This window comes from Pipra filicauda, unplaced genomic scaffold, assembly GCF_003945595.2.
Source record: "Pipra filicauda isolate LSUMZ 115617 unplaced genomic scaffold, ASM394559v2 scaffold83_size3615187_pilon, whole genome shotgun sequence".
NCBI lineage: Eukaryota > Metazoa > Chordata > Aves > Passeriformes > Pipridae > Pipra > Pipra filicauda.
The window spans coordinates 2,593,881-2,619,833 of record NW_024105020.1 but is presented as its reverse complement, the minus strand read 5'-3'; the positions used below and the strand labels follow the sequence as shown (position 1 = coordinate 2,619,833).

General features: G+C 41.1%; 1 protein-coding gene across 2 annotated transcripts in view; it reads right to left on the bottom strand.

Annotated features, from left to right (window-relative positions):
• AFF3 (AF4/FMR2 family member 3) overlaps positions 1-25,953 on the bottom strand; it is a 331,674-nt gene that overhangs the window by 124,070 nt on the left and 181,651 nt on the right. For both annotated transcript variants that reach the window (XM_027718125.2, XM_027718126.2), the window contains exons 5-6: positions 10,020-10,106; positions 4,563-4,599 (exon numbers count right to left, since the gene is read on the bottom strand). In XM_027718125.2, the coding sequence (XP_027573926.2) occupies positions 4,563-4,599; positions 10,020-10,106 (124 nt within the window). The remainder of the gene's footprint in view (positions 1-4,562; positions 4,600-10,019; positions 10,107-25,953) is intronic.

Genomic DNA, 25,953 nt, shown 5'->3' with positions numbered 1-25,953 from the left:
TCTAGGCTGCTTTTCACTTTTAGCAGAGACCTCAGAAAGTATATCCAAATGATAAACTCGCTGGCTAGAAGGCTGTGGCTACAGTATGTGTTTGTCAGCCTTAGGGTGCCTGGAGCACTGGAGCTCATCTGCATTATGGTAATTTGGAACAAGAAACCAACAGTAACAGTTGGCATATATTCAAAGATTTTCTATTTGTAACTTGGGCTTTTTCTAAGTCATGAATTATTACCATGAACCCTGGTTTGTTTGAGTGTGAGAGGGAATATGGATTCCTGAGTGCTCTGCCAGCAGAGTTCACATTAGTTCTACTTTCAGCAATATATGTTAATGCAGCAACAAGGAAAACAGTATATGTACTGTGAGGAAAGAGGAAATGGAATCTCTGTGATTTAGCCAAACTGGATTAACGAATTACCCTACACTAAGCATTTGTAGCTGCTTTTATGCTAATTGTCACTTAACATACTTCTGTGTGGAGGGCAAGGATGAAGCCTGTACAGATGGTAAAAACTCATCAGTCCAGCCTATCAGAGGAGAAAATCTGGCTATTAATGCTTTATTTTATTCTCACTTGATTGAATCTCAGAAATTTTAAAAATGTATATAGCTTAAGTATAGTTGAATGTCACAGGCATGGTACAGTTTTTGTTTTTGGACAAGCATATGTAAAAGAGAATTACCTGTCACAACAACTTCGTTTTTTTATACTTAGTCTTGACCAGAGTAAGATTTGCTCTTCATTTTTATGTAACCTGCCAAATGCATGCAGGTACCATTGTGGGAGACTGGTATTTGCCAAATTGCTGAATCTTCTCTAGATTCTTCTGACTTCTTTTGGGTCAATTGTGTCATCCTTTGTTTTTCTTAGTCTTTTTGGAATTAACAAAGAATATGCTCCCCACCTTGCTATGCGATTGCTGTTAGCACACCTTATTTCAGGTGCTAAGTGCTGTGTAGGTCTCCTGAAACAGGCGTGTCTGTGTGTTGGTGGGTGTATGTGCACACATGCCTCCAGAAAACACACAGTGGAAATCATCAGTCCACAGATCCTTTCCCACAAAGCTGGGAGTTCTTTGCTAGTTTCTACCTCATCTCACGCAACTTCTTTCCTAACATTTTTAGGTACAAGCAGAAGATATGTGTCCAGATTTCTCGAATTTCAAAATAAATTTCAAATGAACTTCTGTAGGATTTCCCTGCTGAATAGTAGGTGGCCAGAAAAAGACCTCTCTCCTCTGAGTTGGAATTTTGTGAATCACTCAACCTAACCAGGACACGTTTCCCTTTCTGGGTAACAGGGATAAATAATATTTATTGTGATGGAGTTGTATAACTTCAGTCATTATCAGATTTTTAATGCTTTGATTTCCTTGTGGGGCAAGGGTAACAGAAATGCAAATGTTATCCATGAGAAAGACAATGTTGGCAGCTGCAGTAAAACCATTGCAAATGACAGGCTCAAGAGCCACTCCAAAGAAGACACGGCGCAATGGGAAATAACAGCTAATTCAGACTCTGAAGATGTGCATTTGGATAATACAGTACATAGATCATTAGATTTCTTTTCCACAGAGTAATTTGCTAGTATTTCCTCACATCCTGTACTGGGTTTGTGTGGTAAGGTTTTGGTAATGGGGGGGCTGGATACAGGGGAGGCTACTGTAAGAAGCTGTCGGAAGCTTCCCTTGTGTCTGATGGAGACAGTGCCAACCAGCTCCAACACAGACCTGCTGCTGGCCAAGGCCAAGCCCATCAGCGATGGTGGTAGCGCCTCTGGGATAACAGATGTAAGAAGGCGGAAAGATGCTGCACAAAAGCAACTGCAGCCAGAGACAGAAGTGAGATTATGGGAAGAAACAGTTCTGCAGACACTGAGGTCAGTGAAGAAAGAGGGGGAGGAGGTGCTCCAGATGCTGCAGCACAGGTTCCCCTACAGCCCGTGGTGAAGACCATGGTGAGGCAGTCTGGCCCCCTGCAGCCCACGGAGGTTCATGGTAGAGCAGAGATCCACCTGCAACCAATAGGGGACTCCACGCTGAAGCAGGTGGGTGTCCAAAGGAGGCTGTGACAGCATGGGACACCTGCACTGGAGCAGGCTCCTGGAAGGACCTGTGGACCCATGGAGAGAGCAGTGTAGGCCTCTAGAAGGACCTGTGAACCCATGGAGAGAGGAGCCCATGCTGGAGCAGGTTCACTGGCGGGACCTGTGCCCCCACAGGGGGCCCACAGTGGAGCAGTCTGTTCCTGAGGGACTGCACCTCATGAAAGGGACCCACACTGGAGCAGTTCATGAAGAACTGAAGCCTGTGGGAAGGACTCATGTTGGAGGAGTTCATGAAGGATCATCTCCCATGGGAGAGACTCCGTGCTGGAGCAGGGGAAGAGGGTGAGGAGCAAGGAGTGTCAGAGACAAGGTATGATGAATTGATTGCAGCCCCCATTCTCCGTTCCCTTTACACTGGTGGTGAGGAGGAGGCAGAGAGTCTGGGAGTGAAGTTGAGCCCAGGAAGAAGGTGCTTTTAAGATTTATTTCTCATTGTCTTACTCTGATTTCACTGGTAATCAGTTAAATTAATTTCCTTGAGTTGAGTCTGTTTTGCCCATCACGGTAATTGGTGAGTGATCTCTCCCTGCCCTTACCTCTACCCATGAGCCTTTTGTTGTCTTTTCTCTCCTGTGTCCAAGTGAGGAGGAGAACAATAGAGCAGTTTTGGTGGACACCTGGTCCGGGTAAACCCACCATGCATCTGAATAATTTTTTCCCCAAATTTCCTTTGGGCTTGACACACAGGACTGGTAAAATCTATATCTCATTCTAATGTGTTTATTTGATGTCTTATTCCAGCACCTCAACAGGAATCCTCATGAATACAGTCTCAGAGGTAGTCAAACTCTCTTTGTGATGTTAGGAAAAGTGTCTGGGAGTCCGACAGTGACCTGAACTTTTGGTACCAATGAATAAAATGTTTCTGCATTGGTTCAGCTATTCTTTGGTTTGGTTGCCATCAGCCAGTCAGCACCGAGTCTGGCTTCTGCACAGCTGCAAATATATGCTGATTTTGCTAAACACGATGAATGAGGAGATAAACAACTGGAGGTACTATGGTGTGGGAAGGTAGATGGGGGAATTGGAAGTGGAGTCAGAGACTGTTGGAGTAAAGAGCAGGGGAAACTTTTAAGGACGTGGGATCAATTGCATAATCTACAGGAAAGTGAGTTTCATTAAATCTGCAGAAAAACCTATTTTATTCAATTGCTGAAAGAAGGAAATATTCAGCTATGACCAAAGCTGGCCAAGTATTGTGGTCTCTGATGTTACTGCAAAGCCCTCAGCTCAGCTGGTGTGTTTGTCATGCTTGTGCCTCTGCCTGTGTTTGCGTAGCCCTCTCTGTTATGGCTCTTTTGTGCTTCCTTCTCTCATTACTGTATTCATTATTTTCTGACAGAACCTCATCCCCTTTGCCTTTTATTACTTCCTTAGTGCTGGTACTTGAACTGATATCAAACCAACGCCAGCAATTAAGTGACACCACTGCATGTTTCTTCACAACATTGCCTTCCACATGCTGACCTTTCCCCAGTGAAGAGTCACACTGTTATAAATGCCTACATCTCCCAGCCTTGTCTCTCTGGATGTCTTTTCCCTCACACAGTGAGTGACTAGACCCTTTCAAAGCCCTAGCTACCAGCTCAGGGCCCTAGCTACCAGCTCAGGGCACTTTTCGTCTTCAGTCACAGCCCTGCAATTTGCAAACAGGGCTCTGTGGCTGACAGGTCAGGAAGCTAGCAAAATAATTCCTCTGGTTGCAGTCATTTTATGTGGAGAGCAGGATAGGATCATGTATTTTTAATATGCAAGACAACATCAACAACTGTCAGAGGTGTCAGGGGAGAGGATTAATATTTTGTTTTGCAGAACAATTCAATCTTCCCTTTCAATACAGCTGCTAAGTTTGTTACCGTAACTAAATGTAATTAAAATGCTGCTGATCTGCACCATGATTTGTAAACTGGAGTCCACCGAAAAGCCCTGACCAGAAGCTAAACAAGCAAATATCGCTTCCCTACCCACAATGCCAGCCAAAAAGACCCATGGCCAAATGGTCTTCAAAACATTATTTGGTGTTAGTTTGCAAGGATTTATGTAGCTTATTACTGTGCAGTGGCCACAATATACACCGTTGCCTATGAAAGATAAATGATAACAAGTCTTCTCGCAGAATTTTCTTGCAGTCTTGATCTGGGCCTGCAATTAGGTCAGCTCTTTTCTGGCTTTCCAAAAAAAGACACTCTTTTGCCCTTTCAGTCTTTCTCATTTACGTAATGAAATGGCCATAACAAAATTAATACTTTTTATTCTTCCCAGGCCACCAAAAGATCTGACATTTTGATGGTCACTCTTCAGTTTGGTTCTCCACATTCTGCCACATAGCTGAGTACTGCCTGTTGAGGCTCTGCACTATCCCAGTCTGCTACTAGTCCCTTGCTCATCAGTTGCTTCTTTTTCATAGTCATTGTCACCCCCCCCCAATTTAGCTAGAAAATGAGTTGGTACTTACTTGTATTGCTGTGTCCTGTAGATCCCTGTTGTGACTCCTACAATAATAACAGAAAAAAGGTAAGGTGTGTTATTTTACAGCAATTTTTAGCTGCAATACTTGCTTGGACATTACCTTAACAACACAAACAGTATTGATGATTGTTCATTTGGTTTCAAAGTAGTTTTCAATTACAAGAATAAATCCAATATTTCTTGGAAAATCCATTAATTCTAAGGCTTGTAAACTTATTTCACAACAACCTTTTAATGGTGCAATTCCTTGTACAGCAATTACGGCCCTCCTGCTCACTATTCATTTATTGATCAGCCAAAACTTGTCTATTATCTTCTACAAGTTTAGATGAGAAGACAAAGGGAAGACCAATATTGTTTCATGGACCATTGGATTCCTGAGGTGGTAGCACAGCTGGTCTTTCTTTTTCTCATGTTGACACTGACAGCATCAGACAATGGAAATACAGACTAGTTCTGTGTCCCTGAGATTACAAGGTCAACCTTGTATGACAACAGCAATATCTGTGAATATGGTGCAATAAATCAGACCATTGTTTCCTCATGAAATGTTCACTCACTGCATTTTACTCACAGAATTGTTTGCATTCACAAAAACAGAAAAGAAGCCTATAAATAGAAGGGAATACAAATATAAACCATAACAAAAAAATATTTAAATTAAGGGAAAGAAGAATGCTATGGATGACAGCAGGGAAGGTATCCTATATATAACTCTGCTTCTGAATAACCCAGACACACAGAGGAATGACACCTTCTATACATGCTGCAGTTACAACTGCAGCTAAGACTACTCAGAGGCCAGGCATCCACAGCAACACATGTGGTCATTTTTGGTGAGGAAATGGGCTCTAGACCAGATCCCTGGTCCTCAGAGGCCAAGTGATGAGCCAAACACACAGATCATCAAGAAAGGAACTGCAAGTCTCCAGAAAGCTCAAGGATGCTCTGACTTGGCCCAACTGAGATTATACTGCTGAGTCCCTCAGGAGCACACCTCAGGGGCTCGGGTCCCAAGAGCTTCTTGGCCTCTCTAAACAGACATTGGGTGAACTGCAGGATCTGAGGTCTTGAAGGCTCAGCTGATCAAAACCCCTCGATCTGCACGATTTGCTCTGGAGTCAAAGCTCTCCAGACTGCATGACTTTGATCTGTAATTTTAATACTACAATACACATCAGCAACTCACTTCCATCTTACACACCTGTAATGCGAGATGTCAAATTTCTGGGCAAGCCCTAAGAATTTCTACCTTCTACTGCAATATGAGAAAATCTGTACCATGTTTCACATGCCAAGAATAATTTCTCAGTAATGTGAAACTGTGCACTTTTGACAAATTGAGTCAGTTTTTTGTGAATGTTTCTGATGAAGAGAAATTAAAGCTGGTTTTTTCTGAATGTAATCTTAAAAAGTCGAGATTAGTTTGCAGCGGTGATATAATGGTATGTACACTTGAATTTAAATGCTACTCTTGTAGCCTGTCACACTCCCAATAAACGTTGACTATTAGAGCATGTTCACCCTCATATTTGTAAAAGTGTTTGCAACTTCTAAACAAGGATCTTGCTTACTCTTTTATGTTTTCATTAACCTCCTGTTTAATTGCCTAGCACAGTATCTTAACTCTGCCATTGGCTATGCATAGTCTAAAATTTAATATCAGCCAAACATGTAAACTGTACACATTTTCACGTTTCCTTTTAACCAATTCTTTAAAATTTGTTGATTCTCAACAAATTACTCTTAATGATAAAGGCTAATACAAATATCTCATAGACAAATACAGAATGTTCCCACTGAGGTACAAATAAAGTATGGCTTTATGTAACTAAAAAAAAGCTGAAGTCTTCATTTCTGAAGATTATTGTCCAGTGTATTTCCCCCAGCTTGTTTAAATCAACAAGAAAGGAAAAAGTAAATTAATTGAGCATGTAAAGAACAACATCACTATGATAACTTAGCTTCTGCTTAGAATAATCACCCAATAGCTTTGTGACAAGACACCAGTTCACCTGGAGTGGGTAAATTAATTCTCAAATAACAAAATGATGATCCCATAATATCACATATACATAACCAGAAATCAAACACCTGATCAAACTTTCAAGACATGAAATCACAGTAAAAATGAAGAAAGAGAGCAAAGCAGGCAGCAGAATTAAAAGCATTTTTTCCTGCACAAGAGAACTAACACCTGAAGATGAAAGCTCATTTGCACAAGCATCAAGTGAGCTCTTATTTACAAATTTAATTATTCATTTAAAGTTTATTTATTAAGATGCTTTTAATAAAATTACAATCATGAAATGCCTGATCATTTGTGCATAACAAAGTGTGGCAGAGATAGGAGAAAGGAAAGCACACACAGCCCATCACATCACACACTGATTCAATTTTCCTTAAGCTTTGGAAAACAAGAAATAAAGAGACTGTCATTGCCCATTCCTAGTAAATTCAAGAGTACAAATTAATTCCAGAGAGAAAGAAAATTCAAAATTAAGGATGAGAAGTAACTTTATGCCCTCCATTACATAAAGGGCAGTTCCCTAATGGTATTCTTCCAGTAGCACTGTACTTGGAAGACTATTGGGTGCTGCCACATGTGTCAAACCTGACCCAGACTCTCATTCCAGAATGTGAATCAATGCAGATCGCCTACGTTAATGAGGTCTGATTTCATATAGAAGTGCAGCATATGCACATACATACCCTCCATCAAATCAGCATATAGTTATAATGATGGATACATCCACACGTGCAGTTTCTAATGTGCAATTCTGTTATATTTGTGATATATAAATCTCGGTTATTTAGTTTTTATTACTAGACTGATTTAAAAACCAGTCTAGCTACAGTTGCTGTGGCCTTTGCAACTTTAATAGCCTAATTAATAAATTTCAAGTGTCAAGCTGTCAGATCGCTAATTACTTGAGTTGCAGGTTAAAAGCAGTGTGGCAGGTATGCGAACTAATGATGCTGACACTCAGTTCTTATGGACAGAAAAGTAATTATGATTTGCACCCTTGCAACAGGGTATGAGTCCTACAAGCTTCTGTTCTTCCCATTCCCAAAATGATGAGTATCTTTATGCTTGGAAACTGTCTTCTGTTAAAAGGGATTGCAGTCTACTTGCTTCTCTTGCTGGAAGAGTCATTGCAAATGAATTGATCTCTCAATACTGACATCAAGACTGAAAAGGAATTCATGTTACCATGCATGGCTTGGACCTAAGAGATAAAGCATATGCCCCAAATTTAGCCTTGCAGTCTCTTTGTTGGCCTTGGTCAATACTTAACTGACAGGTCCGTTCATCTGAATAATGCGCGATCCACAACAGTTTGGTGTAGTCCTCAAGCTTTAAAAAGTTGGGACAGCTATGTAGTTTACTTACAGGAGAGCTTCTTCAGAGCTACAGAGACATCCCCTACAAAGTCCAATAATGATTTTACACCACACTTTGTGAAAAGCAACAGCTAGCTTATGAAGGTTTAAAAAACACGTTTGAAAAATTAGGAAACCATTCTTTGTATTTTGGAGCCTGAAAAGCAGATGCCTTCTAAAATCCATGACTGCAGATTCAGACTAAGCCACAGACTAACTTTTAATTATTTTAAAATAGAAATGGTGTCTAAAATTAACATAATCTATGGTCAGTAATACAAGATTGTTCCAGGACTGTGATGAGTTTTTTAAGGTACTTCTTCCCCATCTCACACAAAGCACTCTAATTTCTGACCATGCAGACCACTCAGACCACAATACAGTTCTGATGTTATTATATGTATAAAAGTATGCTTATATACTGCTAAATGAAATCTTGTCCATCCTAAGCTTAAAAAAAAAAAAAAAAAAGAAATTCTACTTTGGTAAGAGAAAACACCTTAAAAATGATCTTTAAAAATGAATGGTAGATCTCTGAAATGGCTCTGCAATATAGAAAATTTCCCAGAGAAATGGATGAACTGGTAGACAGAATATGAGAAAGTCAATTATCAAGCATTATTCACATATGTTTGCTCTCTCATCTGTGGTTCTCCTATTCCTATATTTATCACAATACATTTAGTTGTGAGGAAGTGCATTCACGATGGCCACACACATACAGGTACATGTATGCACCTTGCCTATGCACATCTGTATACATGCCATGCAAGCACATAGTGTGGTGGTAATTGTGTCAGAAACTGCAGAGCTGCAAGCACTGCTTCACTTTGTCACCCCTATCTGGCACTTCACCTGCTTGTAAGCTGCTAATCCATCTATCTCCTACTGGACTTATCCTAACCTAACAAGCCTCTAGCCCGCCTACCATCTTTAGTCATCTGTCTGCCTTCAATGAGAAAATTGTGAGCTATTTCCTTCTTTTTCTTCCATAAAATGCCAGACATATTTTGGGTTACACCCCTGATACTTCAAAATTGTGACACTCTCATCCACAGAAAAGCTGTTTTACTGTAGGCAAATGAAGTTTCCTTGGTTTTCTGGTTACAATTATTCCCTGGACTAAATTTTGCAGAATGGACTTAAAAGTTTCCAAAGGAGCTTGCATTAACAGGAGAAAGACTATAAACAGCATCAATATCATCTTTCAAGCTTGAACACTTCATGAAATATGGTTGTGACATCTAAACAGTATATGGTGATACAACGTGAAATTTATTGGCTCTTGCACGGGATAGCCGATTTCATTCCCTCCTGACTTACCATGTATAAATAATGTGGTTTCCCCAAACTCGTGCTGATGAGCTTTATCATGCCGCACTGTATCTTCCCTGGAATACATAACAATAGTGGAACTAGTTTTAAGGGACCATCAGCAGGACCAGTGGCTTTGGTCCCTTGAGGGAATCAAATACTTCCCTGGCAAATGCTTCCATGGCCCCTCTGGGCATCATGGCACTGGGCTGCCTGCCTCTCTAGCAAAGCTGCCCATTGAAGTCAGGTTGGTGGCAGGAGATGTATGCCCAATCCTCAGTCCCCGACTACAGAGGCCAGTGTAAAGGCCACCTCAGACCTCAAAGGCTTCAACAAAAATTTCAGCTAGTGAAGCCAAATGATGCAGGAGCAATGGGTGCAAGGGGGAGCTTCCTGACTCTCCACAGCTGTTGTGCCCTGAGGCAGGAGCTTCAGCAGGTGCCCACAGAAAGCACCACATCTGGACATCCCATCCAAGACACCTGTGGTTTTGCCTTGCGGTGAGGAATCTGTGACCCACACATCAGCATCAGTTCTGCTGCCAAGAGAGATGCAAACAAGACTGTATAGCCTTCCTGAGGCTGTAAGCAGAGAAAAAGCAGGGAATAGTGGCACACACATACAGAGAAGATCATCAGCACAGCATCAACCTCAGCCTAGAGACCTCACACACTCAGTCAGGGCTTGTGTAGGACATATTGTGAGGTGCAGAAGGAATGGTTCTACATGATGCGGTACATCTTACCTTATTTGAGAAGGGAAACTTGCTTTGCTCTGCCTTTCCTGGTGTGTGAATAGCTGACAGTGGTGGAGGCCATGAATGGGTCATCTCCTGAAAAACAGTATAATTCAGCAAACTGTGTTTAGAAAGTCAGTGGAACGGGAGACAATGATAGCATATCAGTAGCAAGAGTGCCTGGGTAGTGCAATATTTAAGTCGTTGCAGCTTCTACGAAATGCCCAGTCTTCACATAATCTAGACACTACATGAGCTACAATGATTTTTACACACTCTTGAGAGTAGTTATTAAGCACCGTTTCATTTTCCCAAATAGATAATGCATCTCAAGTGCAAGAAGTTTGATTTTTCGGACAATCTGCAAACACATTTTAATCACACAATGTATTCTGGTTAGTAAGACTAACATGAAGCATGGGAATAGAAATTTCAGTTCATGACCAAGTAATGGGGTACACACTATGTGCTCACCACAAAATAGATTTCATAGACAAGGTCAGAATAATAAATGCTTAGCACTTGCTCAAAACTCAATTCCTAAAATTGCCTTTATCATTGTGAAGGAGTTGAATAAGTTCCTAACCACAATGTATTTGTGGACATCCTGTATTTCAGGACAGATATGTGGCAAGCCCTAAACTAGGTGTGCTGGACTCCATCTTCGTCTCCTCCCTGTGTTGTCTTGAGGGACATTTTTTAACACCTAAGAGACAGGTCAGCTTGACCTGACTTGTATGCGATCATCCTTGACACAGCTTCAGGCAGCAGGTAGACACATGTTCAATACGGTTATCATTCAAGCCTGAATGAGTTGGTCTCCAAAGCAAGGTCGCTTTTGGGGAGGGGTAAATTAAATATATCAGACAAGAAGTTCGTTAAGAGAGAGGCTTCATATTCCTCTCTAGTGCAGGATGTTAAGGGATGGACATGTTTTTTTTTTGACATGTTCAGCACTAACAGCCATAATATTTGGTACACAGTAACTTAATAGAATTAATATGAGAAGTAGTGCCAAGCGTGACAACCCTGAAGATCTGGCCCATACATTTGAAGAGCTCAAGAGCAAATAACATCCTGCCTAAGCAGGGGGCTTGCTGACACTATCAAGAGTTTGCCTGGCAGATGCTTTACTGGGTTATGCTACCCTTAGCTGACTGTGGAATTGTTTCTCAGTGATATTCCAAGGAGTCATGCAGAGATCCACAATCAGTCCCAAAATAATACTGGAGTTATATTTCTATGACTCATTCTTTTTTAAAGAAAAAATGTTCTTGTTTGAAAAAAAGTGCATGTGAGTCTCTTGCCCATTCCTTTCATTAGCGCTGACGGAACTGCTTCCTGACCCCGCATGGGCTGAGCTGTGGCATTTTTTACATAGTTGAAAGTCTCTGACTGTTCTGCCATAAAAAGGATCAGGCCTTTCAACATGGTTTATTAGTAATAAATGTCACCTTTAAAGCCTTCTTGATAAACAGTTTCTTTCCTAATAAAAACTGCATTCTTTTATTTTATTTGAGGCTAAAAAGTTACATGATTTATTATACGTCTGCAATCTATGTGTGTGCCTCTAATCAGAGCATCATCTGGTTTGCAGTTTCTGTATCAGAATTGCTTTGCTTTTCAGTTCTTTGAGGCAGATCATTCATCTTATGCCTTCCTTATCTGCTAAGTGCCAGCAATAACCGGATATAGTAATTTTTAATCTACAGTAACTTCTTAAAACTCAGGCAACAGAACTCATAGGCACTCAGATTGTTGTTTGCTACAAATAACTGGCACACGTGCTATTGTTTGCAAAATATTACGGAATTACATATCAAGAATTTTTCCAATGGTAAAGGTTTATGACAATAAATTGACCAAAAGGAGATTTGCACTGTGGATATTTAACCCTAAATCTGTGACTAAAAAAAGCTTACTTTTCACAACTGCTTTTCTCTGCTTTTTCTTTATGGGACCATTTGCTTACTTTGTAGAAAATGTAATGTTGCGTATATAGACTAAAGGTGTTTCCACCGGTAAATCCTGTTCCCAAAAAAGAAGGGTTTTTCCCTTCAAGTTCAGGTGCTGAGCCCAACAGAATGCATCGGAATGACTATGGGTCCCTTTCTTCTGAAGGACAATGCTTCACGTGATCTCTGTCAATTGAAGAATGGGAGCAGACCGACTGGGAACATCTGGTAGCTTTGACCTCAAGTTATCCTACTTGTGAAATATTCTACTCAGTACTTATGATTTCCATTTGCTCAAGAAGCAGTTCTTCCAGGTTATATGACTGGTGGACCCCACTGTCACCTTCAGGGAAACATCTTCTGAGAAGTCTGCTATATGCCATGCAGAAACCAATCTGTTACGGCAGCATAGCTCCTTCCTCCCACCTTGCCTGCCTGAGTCTGACAATGATGCCTTCATCCAGGGAAAGGACCAGAGGGTTGATTAAAAATAAGGGTGACCTTTTTTGACATGTCAAAATCTTTCATTTCTTCTTTTCCCCAAGATTATTTCTCATCCACAATTCAATGAAAAATCGCCTTAATGTTTGTCTTCTTCTTTTTTTTTTTTTTTTCTAGCTAGCTTCGCTTCTCCTTTTTTAGTTTGAGTTGTGGTATATAATAATGTTTTCTACATAATTTAAATTTGATGTAACCCTTTCTGACACAACGATTTAGTAAGGACACTGATATCTGTCAGGGTTAATAATTGCCATTATCATGAATAGCTGATGGGAAATTTACTAGCCTAATATATTGAGTTGTGATCATCTGGCATATTTATCACTACACTTTAACATTCAGACAACTAGAAAATTAAATTGAATTAGGAAAAAATAATCCGAAAACTACCATGAAACCTATCCCAAACTATAGGTTGTCACCACTGAGGAGTGGTAAGATTTAAATGTAGTAAAATATTTTTTAAAAAGAGAAACATTAAACTATGTGCACAGTCTTCTTCTGGCTGCCAAGAACAGAATCTCAAAAATCAGGAGAAAGGATTTAGGTATCCAGCAAGTGTCAACACCTTGCATGGCCAAACAGAAACAACCCAGAATATGTTGCTGTGTGCCAAATCTTGGGATCTTAGGATCAATCTGCAGACATTTGCGACAGATTAAACACCGTAGTGGTGACATATGATGAAATCACGATCAATTTTTTCAGTACACTGTGTTAAATGTTTGAAAATGCAAGCCCAACTGGCAACTATTTAATTAACTAAACCGAAAGGACTCAACTTTTAAGGTTCACCTTAACTTTCATGCACAGCTTCTCTTCTCTGCTTAGGTAACTTGCCTGTCTTTGGAGTTTGGGTTTGGCAGTACTGACATAAAGCACCCGCTGGACTGAAAACTGTTTTGAATTGACTGACGAAAATTTAAATGTACTTAAGATCCTCAGAAGCTTCAACTTGGTGTTAGAACATTGATTGACACAAAAGATTTTTGAAATTAGAAAGAGAAAAAAAGCAAATTAAACAAAAAAATAAGTCAGAAACACCTGGCATCAGAAAATGTTCTAGCCACTACAAGATAATGGTCTAATTTAAAACCAATTTAGATCCTTCTTCAAAACTGATTAAACTTAAAGTCCTGAACAATGTTAACTAAAGAAGATACTGACATTTGGGGTCCAGAAGTGGGAAAAACAAAGACTTTTGGATCAAAGAAGGATGCCCTGACTAGACTGCTTAAAAATACATGTGAACGAGCATGTGTGCCCAACTGCAGGACAGCTTGTTTGAGACGACAATGACTGCCCTCCTCCTCCTGCAACCAGATGCACAAGTCCGAGGGGCAACTCTGAGGCACCCTCTTTGTTTTTTAACACACATTTCTCCTTGTGAGGGTTGCAGTGATGTTGTTTTGCACAGACATCTTGGTAGTGGTGGTGGTGGTGGTGATGGCACATCTCATTCACACTCACGCTGTAACTCTACAATTCTGCAACTCTACTCGCCTCTACTTGCAGTAAATCAGTTTTCAGCAGTCCTACATAAATGTCCACTTTTACAAGCTATAAAGGTCCAAGCCTAGTTAATCTTACTCAATGTGCCAACTTGGCTTTTCTTCTTACTGCAGGGAAAACCTTCAAATAAAGAAATCTATAGTATTGTGTATCCTTGCTCCAAATTCAGTTTCCGCAGTAACAATTAAGTAACCAGACATTTCTTGTGGATTAATGACTGCTTGGCAGTGTTTTGTTTGGGGCTTTTAACCCTAGCTTGTAAGTAATTTTTCAGGAAAAGTACCATGCAGAGGTAAATAATAGTATTCACTCTAGACTTAAGACAATGCTATTTATCTAGTGCCATCAATCTTGCTGTGTGGCACATGATACCAGGAATGGTTGAACTGATTAAAAAAAATTTTGATTAATAACAAGTAGGGAGATGGGTATCATCTAGATTTAAAGTCTAGCCATATGTATAAACTTGGTGTTCATTCACTGCCAAAACCAGAAATGATCACTGGGTCATTATGAAAATTGACTGTTTAATCCTCTCTGCTTGTGCTCACCTAGCCAATTTTTGATTAATAATATTTCGTATCTCCACACATGATGATTTAAGAAATATTTGTAGCATCTTATAAAGGACCCTGTCAAATACCTTTTGAAAATTATTTAAGCTGACTCAACTTCATCCACTGCTTTACTGACATGTCACAGAATTATAGGAGATTCATGAGACACAATTTTCCTTTGCAAATATTCTGCTGGTTAGCTCAGGGTGACTGGAGAGGATCTGTCTTTGTAGTTACCTACATTGAAACGCAGATTTTAGGGGAAGCAAAGCTAATGCAGAGCTTTCCAAGACCCTTTAGCAAGTGATCACAAGACACAGTTTGAGAACCTCTAATCCAGTTACTCTTTTGTCTTTCCCTTTTTTTTTTTTTAACACAGGAGACTTTTTAACTGCTGTCAGTTGGCAAATATCCCTTTCGGTTCAGTGAAGCTACATTGCCACTAGCTGACAACATGGCTATAATTTTAGTGTCAAACACCCAAAGCAAAGAGTCTGGCGCTGAAACTTGGAGACTATGTTGAAGTTGACAGCATTTCACTACAGTAAGGTTCCTATCATGTGAAAAGCCAATTTTCTTTTTTAAAAATTGGTTTCTGTAGTATCTGCTTTTGCTGTAACTTTTCTAACCCAAACCTCAAATATACACCTATAAAATGGAAAGATAAAGCTGTTTCCTCGTTTCTCTATGTCACTTATCTATACTCAGAACTCTTCTTCTTCCTCAGAGGCCCTGTAGTTTCTCTTGAGCAATTAACAATTTTCCACTTTCCATTTGAGCAACTTTTTTTTGTCATTATCTTTTTGATAGCATGTTACTGAGAACCACCACCACCCAACAAAATAACTTGCCATTTTCCAGCTTCCATTGTTTCCTGTTTTACTTCCTTTCTGTCCATTTATTTGGGCAGGTTTTAACTTACAGTTAATATTTATGTCATGTATGATGCAAAATGCTTTCTAAACTTGACATAAGAGACATATGTAATTTTACCCACTCGCTAACTGAAGGAGGAAATAAGGGAATGATCATGAGATCCCTGTCAAGGTGCTGAAATCGCAGCAAGGACACTGAGCTGGGTACCAGTTCAGCACTGAACCTCAGTAAGGAGTTCATTGGTTTGCCCTACTCCTGCTAAAATGATTTCAAGGAGTCACTCTTTTCATAGCAATCTACTGCAAACACATTCTACCACATTTCCTCTTTGGCACCATCCCAAGACTCTGCAAACGCCCTGTTGCTTTCTGTAATATGAATTCCTTTCAATAGGCTTCATTGGTATAACATCCAAAAATATATGACAATCCAGGGGACAGTGCTTGTCAATGCTTTGTTTTTTGTTCTAAACAAAGAAATAAAGGTAATTGTACAGCTTGTGATTGTGTCACTTGTGCTGTGCTTGGTTCTTTAGACCTGCACAGATGGTCATCAGCAGAAACTGCTTGATAGAAACAGGATTCTGTGTGTGAGTGTGTGTGCATGTGTGTGCGTGCACTCACATGCCTGTGAGCTGGGAAGAAAGAAAGAAAAAAGAGAAATGAGGTGCGTGGAAAGGGAGAAGGTAAGAGATTTTGCAGACTGCAGCATTAAAGAATGTATTCAGCATTAAATCTCCAGGTATTTTGTATCTACAGAACTAAAGGATTCCAAATCATGAACATTTGCAATGTGAGCTGTGGATCAATTCCCTAAGAAATCAGAAATGTCAGTGGAGTAAGTTTCTGTTTGGAATATGTTATCTCTGCTTTAGTGGAACCACCCTGCAAATAACCTGCAACACTTAGTCAAGGTTCAGCAATCTAGGACAGATAAATGTAAAAGAAGGTTACAGCCGCTTACTTATCAAACTGACTTATTTAGGTCCTTCATTGTACACTTATAATTCTTTACCACAGAGTTTTGCAAATTTTTATTCATTTTTGGGGGGACTAAATGAGCCTGCAAGTCTAGAAAAAGCTATAGATACCCAAAAGAAATGTGGTTTGATTTTAAGAGCAAGTGTTAATTAGTGTATAACCTATGCCTTTCTGTCTCATATCAGAGCTAAGGACAAAAAAATTATCTCTTACTAGGAAAGGAAGAACGTGTCCCTTTACAGGTAAACCATATAACAGCATCTAGAGGACTTCCTTAAAATCTTTTAGTCTTCATTTAAATGCAAAAAAAAAAAAAAAAAGACAAAATTTCTCCTTTAGTCACAACAATGAATATCTGTTCTTTGCTAAGAAGCTATGTTTTTAGATGAATGCATTGAACCATATGATACAACAAACTGTCTGAAAACCAGCCTTGCCCAGGCAAGCTGAGATGATGTGGTTAATCAAGGTACAATCTTTATTAGTGCATTAACCTCCTGCACCCAAGGACTATGGATTCTAATTCCTGAATTGCCATGCAAGACTGATGCAGCTAGTTTTCTACTCTCAGTTGGCAGCAAGCTAACAGAAGTGGCTAATGAAGACGAATAGCTGCCTCTTGGGAGTGCGGGGAGAAGAAAGAGGAAAGGAAAAGACCTAGGATACTTCAAGGTCCAGATCTCTGCACGATTTCAGATAATCATGAAAAAGTACACATAGCCGACATTTTCAGGGACTGTAACAAGCATTTAATTCTGCTAACAAAGCAATGGTAGTGGCCTCAGGGTTGCTCTGAAAACATTTCAGAAGTTAAAACAAAGACTGTTGAAAAAAAAAGACCAGGACATTGGTCATAGTCTTATTCTGGTTTTGATGGATGATTGTATTAATATGGACAAAAGAGCACAGAAAAAAGTGCCCAAAGCTGAAGAACAGACACATTTACTAAGGAAAACATCCGCGGTTTGGAGAAGACAAGAATACCATCACGGTAAATATTTATCAATACTGAAATATCTTTTCCACAAATGCATGCAATGTTCTAATATAAACATCCCTTTAATCCAGGCAAAAATATACTGCTAAATGCATGGAGGTCATTGAAGCAAGTTTTGTGGGCAAAAAAATCTATTATTTTTTGAAACCAGACAAATTTTTGAAGTTTCTTATTTTGTGGGAGGCTGGAAGCTTTCTGCTAGGTACATCAGTAGTCCTGGATCACACCCTGGACAGAAGCTGAAATAGCAGGTCTTTGGTTTGGTCACAGCACCAAGCCTGACAGGACTTTAAGAAGCATTTGGACAATACTCTTGGGCACATGGTGTGACTGTTGGGGATGGTCCTGTGCAGGGCCAGGAGTTGGACTTGATGATCCTGATGGCTCCCTTTCAACTCAGCATATTCTGTGATTCTGTGATTTCTTTCTTAGTTCCAGTCTTTCATACTCCTGAAGCCCTTTTAAGAGGACTGGGGGTACCATAAAGACTTTCTTGGTTCCTGGGAACCTGACGGCTCATACAAAGAGCTCTTTTGTGCATCCACAGTGGAGGTTCACCAGTGGGTATGAATTGGTATTTTTAGCTCAGCTTGCTCAGCCAACTGATTATGTTAAGCTTCATGAACTTAGAGGTAACAGAGTGATGCCTGTGTGCTCTGTACATAAGTTATGGGCAGACATTACGTGAAGTAAATACCTTGTGCTCGGGGTTAAAATTTAAGATGTTACCAGAATGTCTTTTGGCTAACATACCTGTGAAGGCTGCCAACTGTAACAAGAAGCAAGGAAGCTTCTGTTCTCTACTACTACAACAAACTTGGTCAGTGTGAAAAGATGGTAGAGAGGGTAAGAAAAGACCATAGGAAAAAAAAGTCAGAATTAAAGTATTACAGGTTAAAATGCTGTCAAATGTGGTTCTATGAAGTACAGTTCCAAGAGGTTTTGCACTTGTGGCTTCTTAATGAAATTAGATTAAATGTACTCAATTTACAGGTGAAAATTACACCAGGCTGGGACCTCAGACTGCAGAGCTGAGCATCAAGGCAGGGACTCCTCCCTTTTCCCTGTTGTAAAACAGAGAGGTTCTGCAAGGCAAAGCAGTCTGTAAATCCTTCCTGGACAACCTTGCATGGATATGGCTGACTGCAATTAGCAAACAATTTTGTTTATGATGCTCTGACAACGTGGGGAATCTATTCATATGCAAGTCATTTATTCTAAATGAGATTAAGAAATCAGTTTAGCACTGTGTGCTTCAGTGTACGTGAATTCAACCATCTGTTCTCAAGGTTGCGTGTGCCTCCTAGATCTGAATTGACAGGAAGATGTTAAATCTTGATGGTTTGTATTCTAGAAGCAGCACAGTGGCACAAAGTGATGGCTGAAGCCAACAGACAGCAGTTCAAGCTAAGAGTACAGAAGTGTACAGAATTGAACACAGATTCATGTCTGGAAAGGAAGAATACGATATATACCTGTTAGACTGGGACACTGGATCCAGAAAGGTGTTAGGGACTGTCAGAGGACAAGAAACTGAAAACGATCTCCCAACATCTCATACTCTTGTCCAAGGAGCTCAATCCATCAGGGTGCATTTGAAAATGGATAAGCAATTAGCACAGTAAAACTGGTGAAACCAATGCTGGAATAGCCTCTTTCTTTGAAAACATTTCTTCAAAAATGCTGGAAATTCTGAGAAGGTGAAGAAAAGGAACAAAAAGAGATCACAGATCTTTACAGAGATCATCTCTGTTAGACTAAGAGTTACTATGCTTGATTTGCATAAGTGTCTTCATGGGGGGAAAACTTTCTCTAACAAGACTTCTAGAAAACTTATTTGTAGCTAACTGTCAAGTCTCCCAAGGTAAAGGTAGAACCTCTACTCAACTCAAGAGGATGCTTTCAGGATTCTCAAGAGATGACTGAAAAAATCAAGGTTGTTCATGCTTAATAGACTTAATGTATACAAAATTTCCAAATAGGTCTCAGTGGAAACTGTTGTCAGTTCACAATAATAGAAAAAGATGAAAATCACTAACTTCATTAGTGATACAACATACTTACTTCTAGTATCATGAGCCAGTGGAGAGAAGAACAAAAAGGCAAAGTGAAGTTAGGAATAAAGAAAAACTTCTCATGAGCTGGTGGTTTACTCCTAGGACACAGTGCTATGGAAATGCCTGTCTTCATCTCTTTAAGTTGTAAGATAGTGAAAGGATGATTTTCTGAATGATATGCTTCAGCCAAATACAAGATAATGGGTTCAAGACAGGGGAGAGGGGCTGCAGTTATCTGGCTTGTCACACAGTTCAGAATGCTAGTCAGTCTGGATGATAAAATATACCATTCAGATTCACACCTAGAAAATACAGAAACAAAAGTTTCTTCTTTCCTTATGAGTAATCTATGGCCTATAGTTGTCCCCTGCTACTTTTGATTGTACAGGCTCCAGATGCACCACAATTAACCTTGGGGATTTAACGAAGGGATCAACACAATGGAGGTATCTCCCCAACACTCTTGCTATGGTCAGCAGAAAGACAGACTTTAGCATGGGGCCTGGACCTAAGATCTGGAGCATCCTCTGGAAGAGTGGGGAGAGGGCTGGAGGCCAGTCCCTTGTTGCCGTGTAGAAAGCGAGCAGCATGGTGCCTCTGGGAGTCCTTGTGAGGGCTTTATGCCTCTGCTCACCATCATGTTCTCAGAAGCCTGTGCCAGGAGCATGAAACTGCACTTACCATTTCTCCCTGCAACACAAGGGGTGGCCTTTGCAATGCTGTCGGAGGCAGGCAGAGCCCATTTGTTTGCCTCAGATGTCCCTAGGCAATCTGGCATTTCTTGTTAAAACTCATTTCAAGTTGTGCTTCTCTCTAGCTGCAAAAACAGTCATGGAGCAGTGAAGGAGACCATACTGTAGCTGTTCAATTCACACTTGACTAGTGATTATATTAAGTCGGTTCTTCAAAGCCATCATTGTCTCAAGCTCTGTCTGCTTTAAGCCCTGAAATAGTATTTAGTGCTTATTATAACTCATTTCATTTGCAAGGTAGCCTGCAAACCTGAATTAGGCATCCCAGGTACCCTTGTAATCTCTGTAAGTACCATAATATTATTATGAGTTGAAACACATAAAACTGGAACTAAGGTTGAAAGAATCTTGAGTCAGAAAATCCCTTAAGAAAATCCCTGTTTTGGCACAAATGGCACAATGCCAATCTGTGACTCCACTTGGAAAAAACAGAACAGGGTATGAAAATATACACTAAAGCCTTAACTCTACTCTGAAAGCATGTTCTAGCTTCATCCATTATACAATTTATTTCATTAAAAAGCAGAGTAATACTAGTATCTTATTCATTATTGTTGGCATTGTCTGCATAAGAAATTTGCATCTATTTAAAAAAACCCCGATGATTTTAAACCACTTCAACTAAATATATTTAGATTTATCTAAATTGCTTAAAATCAAATTAAGTAAATGGAAAGTAAAATAAATAGATCTTTTAAACAGTTTGTAAGTACACTGGTTATGAAACAACTAAACCTGAACTGCTGAAGCCCCAGTATGCACAGAAAGCATACATGGAACAACATATCTTGCTGCCTCACCATTTCTAGGTATCCTCTGTCAATGTTACACCAGACTCTCCGTAAAAAGACAGTTTGGTTTTACAGCTAGAATGATGTGAAAAAAGATACTAATGAAATTTTTTACAACTCTCTAAAAATTCCTCAATACGTTTGCCAGCAAGCAGTAGGTGATTATAAAATTATAGGTTGCATCGACAGAGGTATGCAAGAAAGTAAGATGGTTACAAACGCTTGTTTATTTTTTGCTCTTAACTACACGATTTACTTATCCACTTTACAACAAAATTAAGATGTTTTTGCTGATGTTTAAAAAATGAGGATGTATGTGTTTTCTTTTTTTTTTAACCTCATAGAAATAATGTGGAAAAATTACAGTAATACATTAAGAAAAAGGGAAGAAGACATACCACTATTACTGTTTAATTATGCTACCTATTTTTAGAGTGCAGGGAATCAAAAATAACTGTCTTAGCATTGGAAATTTAAAATATTAAAAGTCACAAAAGGTTGTTTTGTGGCAGCAAACACTAATTTATTTTGATTTCTCTTCATGAGAAACATCAAATTGCAATTCATTGAAATGAGAAGGTTCAGTTAGCGTCTATGTAGCAATTAACACCCACTTAAGCCTTCAATGACTTTTCTACCCAAGCAAGCCCGGCGTGCACCATGGGCACGTGGCCCCCCTCGGCGTGCACCGTGGGCACCCAGCCCCGAGGCGGCCCCTGGGCATCCGGCCCAGAAGGAGCAGCTTTGCCGGTGAGGACTGCGTCCTCGTGGGAGAGAAGAGGGAGAACCTCGGAGCACACAGAGGTTTGGTGGTCTGGTTTGGGGGAGGGGTGGGATGTTGGGTGGGCCGTGAGGGTCCTCGGGCTGGCGGGAGGCCGGGCAGGGCAGTCCCATATGGAGTGTATGGTGTGTCAGGGGTGAGCAGTGCGTGGGATGATCTGTGGTAACACGGTGGGGGGAGGATAAGATCAGGGTGGATAGTGGGGGGGTTGGGGGGTCTCGGCCAGGCTGGGGCCTTAGGAAGTACCCAAGCCCCGGGTGGGTGCGGGGGCTGGAACAGTTTGTTTTTGGCTCACCTGAGGCTACTGCTCAGGTTCAGTATGTCTTGGATATATTTACTGCGTCCTGAATGGATGGTCAGGACAAAGGGATGTTCCTGGGTATTTCCCTGAGATTGAGTATAGATGGGTGGCAGAAACGTAGGGGGTGAATGGCTTGCCCCAATCCGCTTTAGTGGAAAGAAGCCTGTGTACCCCTTCGCAGTTGCGAGCTATGCTGGCGATGGTACATGCCTTCGGCAGGGTCTCCCATGCCAGACAGATCAAAACCGCAGGGTCAGACACAATATATCCATGGGCAGGATGAGCTCGTTAGCCTTCTGGCAGTCATCCTAGGAGAAGAACAACTCTAACTCCAAACCCAAGCAGATTGAGCTCGTTTAGCCCTGTAAGGCCATCCATCTAAGAGAAGGTCACTCTAATCAAACCTACATCCTGAGGACCTCGCTGCCACTGTCCAAGCTCGCTCGGCCCTGGCAGATGAACTTTAGGATTAAAGGGTGGGTCCAGTTCTGCGCGTGCTGCGTCTCACCTAAAAAATCCACTGCGCAGGCTCAAAGGCTTTACCCACATTCACAAAGCCCTGTAGCAACGGTTGAGGGTCGAAACGGCAAGTGAAAGGTGCACTGGAAGCTGCAGACCCAACCCTGCATGCAGGCGGTTCAGGATATCGGTCATTTGAGACTGACCGGAGATGACAGTCTCTTGGGGCAGCACCCTGAACGACCAAGCAGCCTTTTCAAGGACAGCACTGCTTGCTCCACTCGGAGAGGGGCCTAGAAAAGGTGGCCTAAACAAAGCTCATCTCCACATTTCACCCAGTTGGTTAACTGCGGCCAACGGACATCTTCTACTAATGCGGTCACACAAAGATCAAGAGACAAAGGCATATACCTCCCTCCAAAGGTGTAACCAAACTGACTCTAGCATGCTGGAACATCAGAACCATGCTTGATTCTGTGAATAGTGGACGCCCTGAGAGTTGCTCTGCCCTAATCGCCCACGAACTATCACGTCTCAACATCGACATTGCTGCTCTCAGTGAAGTCCGTCTCCATGAGGAAGGCAGCCTCAGAGAACACGGTGCTGGTTACACACTCTTTTGGTCAGGTAAACCCAGAACTGAAAGGCATCTCTCAGGAGTCGACTTCATGATCAAAAACTCTTTTGTTCCTAAACTCGAAAATCTGCTGACAGGTCATTCTGGCCTCATTATCTCCCTATGCCTTCCACTCCACAACAACCAACACTCTTTAGTATATATGCCCCAACTCTCCAAGCTGACCCTGCCAAAAAAGATAAATTTTACACTGACTGCGTCGCCTTACCCAAAAGGTTCCTGCAGATGATAAGATCATTATCCTTGGTGATTTCAACGCCAGAGTAGGAAAGAACTTTGAAGCCTGGAAAGGAGTATTAAGCAAGCATGGTGTTGGAAACTGCAACAATAATGGTCGGCTTCTGCTAGAATTCTGTGCGGAGTAACAGCTCACCATCACTAATACTATCTTTCAGCAGAAAAATAGTCTGAAGACAACCTGGATGCACCCCAGATCTAAGCATTGGCATCTCATTGATTATTTCTTGGTGTGACGGAGAGATGTTCACGATGTCCACCATACCTGCGTGATGCCTAGTGCAGAATGCCAAACAGACCATCGGCTTGTGCGCTGTAAACTTAACTTTAATCTTAAGTTCAAACCTAAAAGGGGTAGTATCCCAAGGAGGAGATTCCAAGTTAACAATCTCCAATTGGTCACAGTGAGAGACAGATTGCAGGCAAATCTTCAAACTAGGCTCGAAAATCATTCTATAGATTCTATAGACCCCTCTCCTGAAACACTCTGGCACCATATTAAAAACAGTATCCTGCAATCCTCTGAAGAATCCTTAGGGTTCTCCTTCAAAAAGAACAAGGACTGGTTTGATGAAAATAATCAAGAGATCCAGGAATTGTTGAGGAAGAAGAGAAGTGCTCATCAAGCACACCTTGCATTGCCTTCCTGTCACGTAAGAAAAGCAGCCTTTTGTCTCTCATGCAGCAAGCTCCAACAGAAACTCCGTGACATCCAGAACAAGTGGTGGATCGATCTAGCTGAAAAAACTCAATTATGCACAGATACGGGTGATCACAGAGGATTCTATGAGGCCTTGAAAACAGCATACGGGCCCATATACCATATCCAAAGCCCTCTACTCAGCGTTGATGGTCAAACACTTCTGACAGATAAAACCTCCATTCTGAATCGAAGGTCTGAACACTTTCAGACTCTCTTCAGTACTAGCCGTGTAGTTCAAGACTCAGCAATTCAGTCCATCTCACAACAACCAGTGAAGAATGAATTGGATACTGCCCCCACTTTGGGAGAAACTCTTAAGGCCATACAGTAGGTGAAAATTGGCAAGGCAACTAGGGTTGATGGAATTCCACCTGAAATCTGGAAACGTGGGGGCCTTGCACTCCATGCTAAATTTCACAAGTTTGTGGTATGCTGTTGGGAACTAGGTGAACTACCATCAGACCTTCGTGATGCAGTCATCATCACTTTGTATAAGAAGAAAGGAGTTAAATCAGACTGTTCAAATTACTGTGGTATTACGCTGCTCTCCATTGCTGGCAAAATCCTGGCAAGAATACTTTTGAACAGATTAATACCCGCTATAGCAGAAGGAATTCTACCTGAAAGCCAATGTGGTTTCAGAGCCAACAGGAGTACCACAAATATGGTGTTTGTTCTCAAACAACTGCAAGAGAACAAAGGTCTCTATGAACCCTTTGTTGATCTCACCAAGGCGTTTGATACTGTGAGCAGAAAAGGTCTGTGGCAGATTTTGGAATGTTTAGGATGTCCCCCAAGTTCCTTAAAATGATCATCTCACTTCATGAGGATCAGCATGGCCAAGTCAGATATGGTGATGCACTTTCTGAGCCCTTTCTAACTACCAATGGTGTGAAACAAGGTTGCGTTCTTGCACCAACTCTATTCACAGTCTTTTTCAGCATGATGCTCCAAAGGGCCACGGCAGACCTCGATGATCAGGACGGTATCTACATTCGATACCGTACTGATGGAAGCCTATTTAACCTAAGGCAACTGAAGGCCCACACTAAGACCTTAAACCATCTTGTCCGGGAGCTGCTTTATGCTGATGATGCCGCCCTTGTGGTCCATACAGAAGCGTCTCTGCAGTGTTTAACATCCTGCTTTGCAGATGCTGCTGAGCTCTCTGGGCTGGAAGTCAGCTTAAAGAAGACAGAAGTTCTCTATCAACCGGCACCTCAAGAAGTCTTCCATCATCTCCAGAGGAGAGCAACTAGGCTGGTGAAGGGACTCAAGCACAAGTCCTATGAGGAGAGGCTGAGGGAGCTAGGCTATTCAGCCTGGAGAAGAGGAGGCTCAGGGGAGACCTCATCACTCTCTACAACTACCTGACAGGAGGGTGTAGCCAGGTGGGGGTTGGTCTCTTTTCCCAGGCAACTATCAGCAAGACAAGAGGGCATGGTCTTAAGTTGTGCCAGGGGAGGTTTAGGTTAGATATTAGAAAGAATTTTTTACAGAGAGGGTAATCAGACATTGGAATGTGCTGCCCAGGGAATTAGTGGATTCTCCGTCCCTGGAGGTTTTTAAGATGAGACTGGATGTGGCACTTAGCACCATGGTCTAGCAACCACAATGGTAGTGGATCAAGGGTTGGACTTGATGATCTCGGAGGTCCCTTCCAACTCAGCTGATTCTATGATTCTATGATCATCCCCATATCACCATTGGCCAATCAGAGCTCAAATCAGTCCAGCAGTTTAATTACCTAGGTAGCCTCATCTCCTCGGACGGTAAGATTGACAGAGAGATAGACAACAGGTTAGCAAAGGCATATAGAGCTTTCAGAAAACTCCATAAAAGAGTAT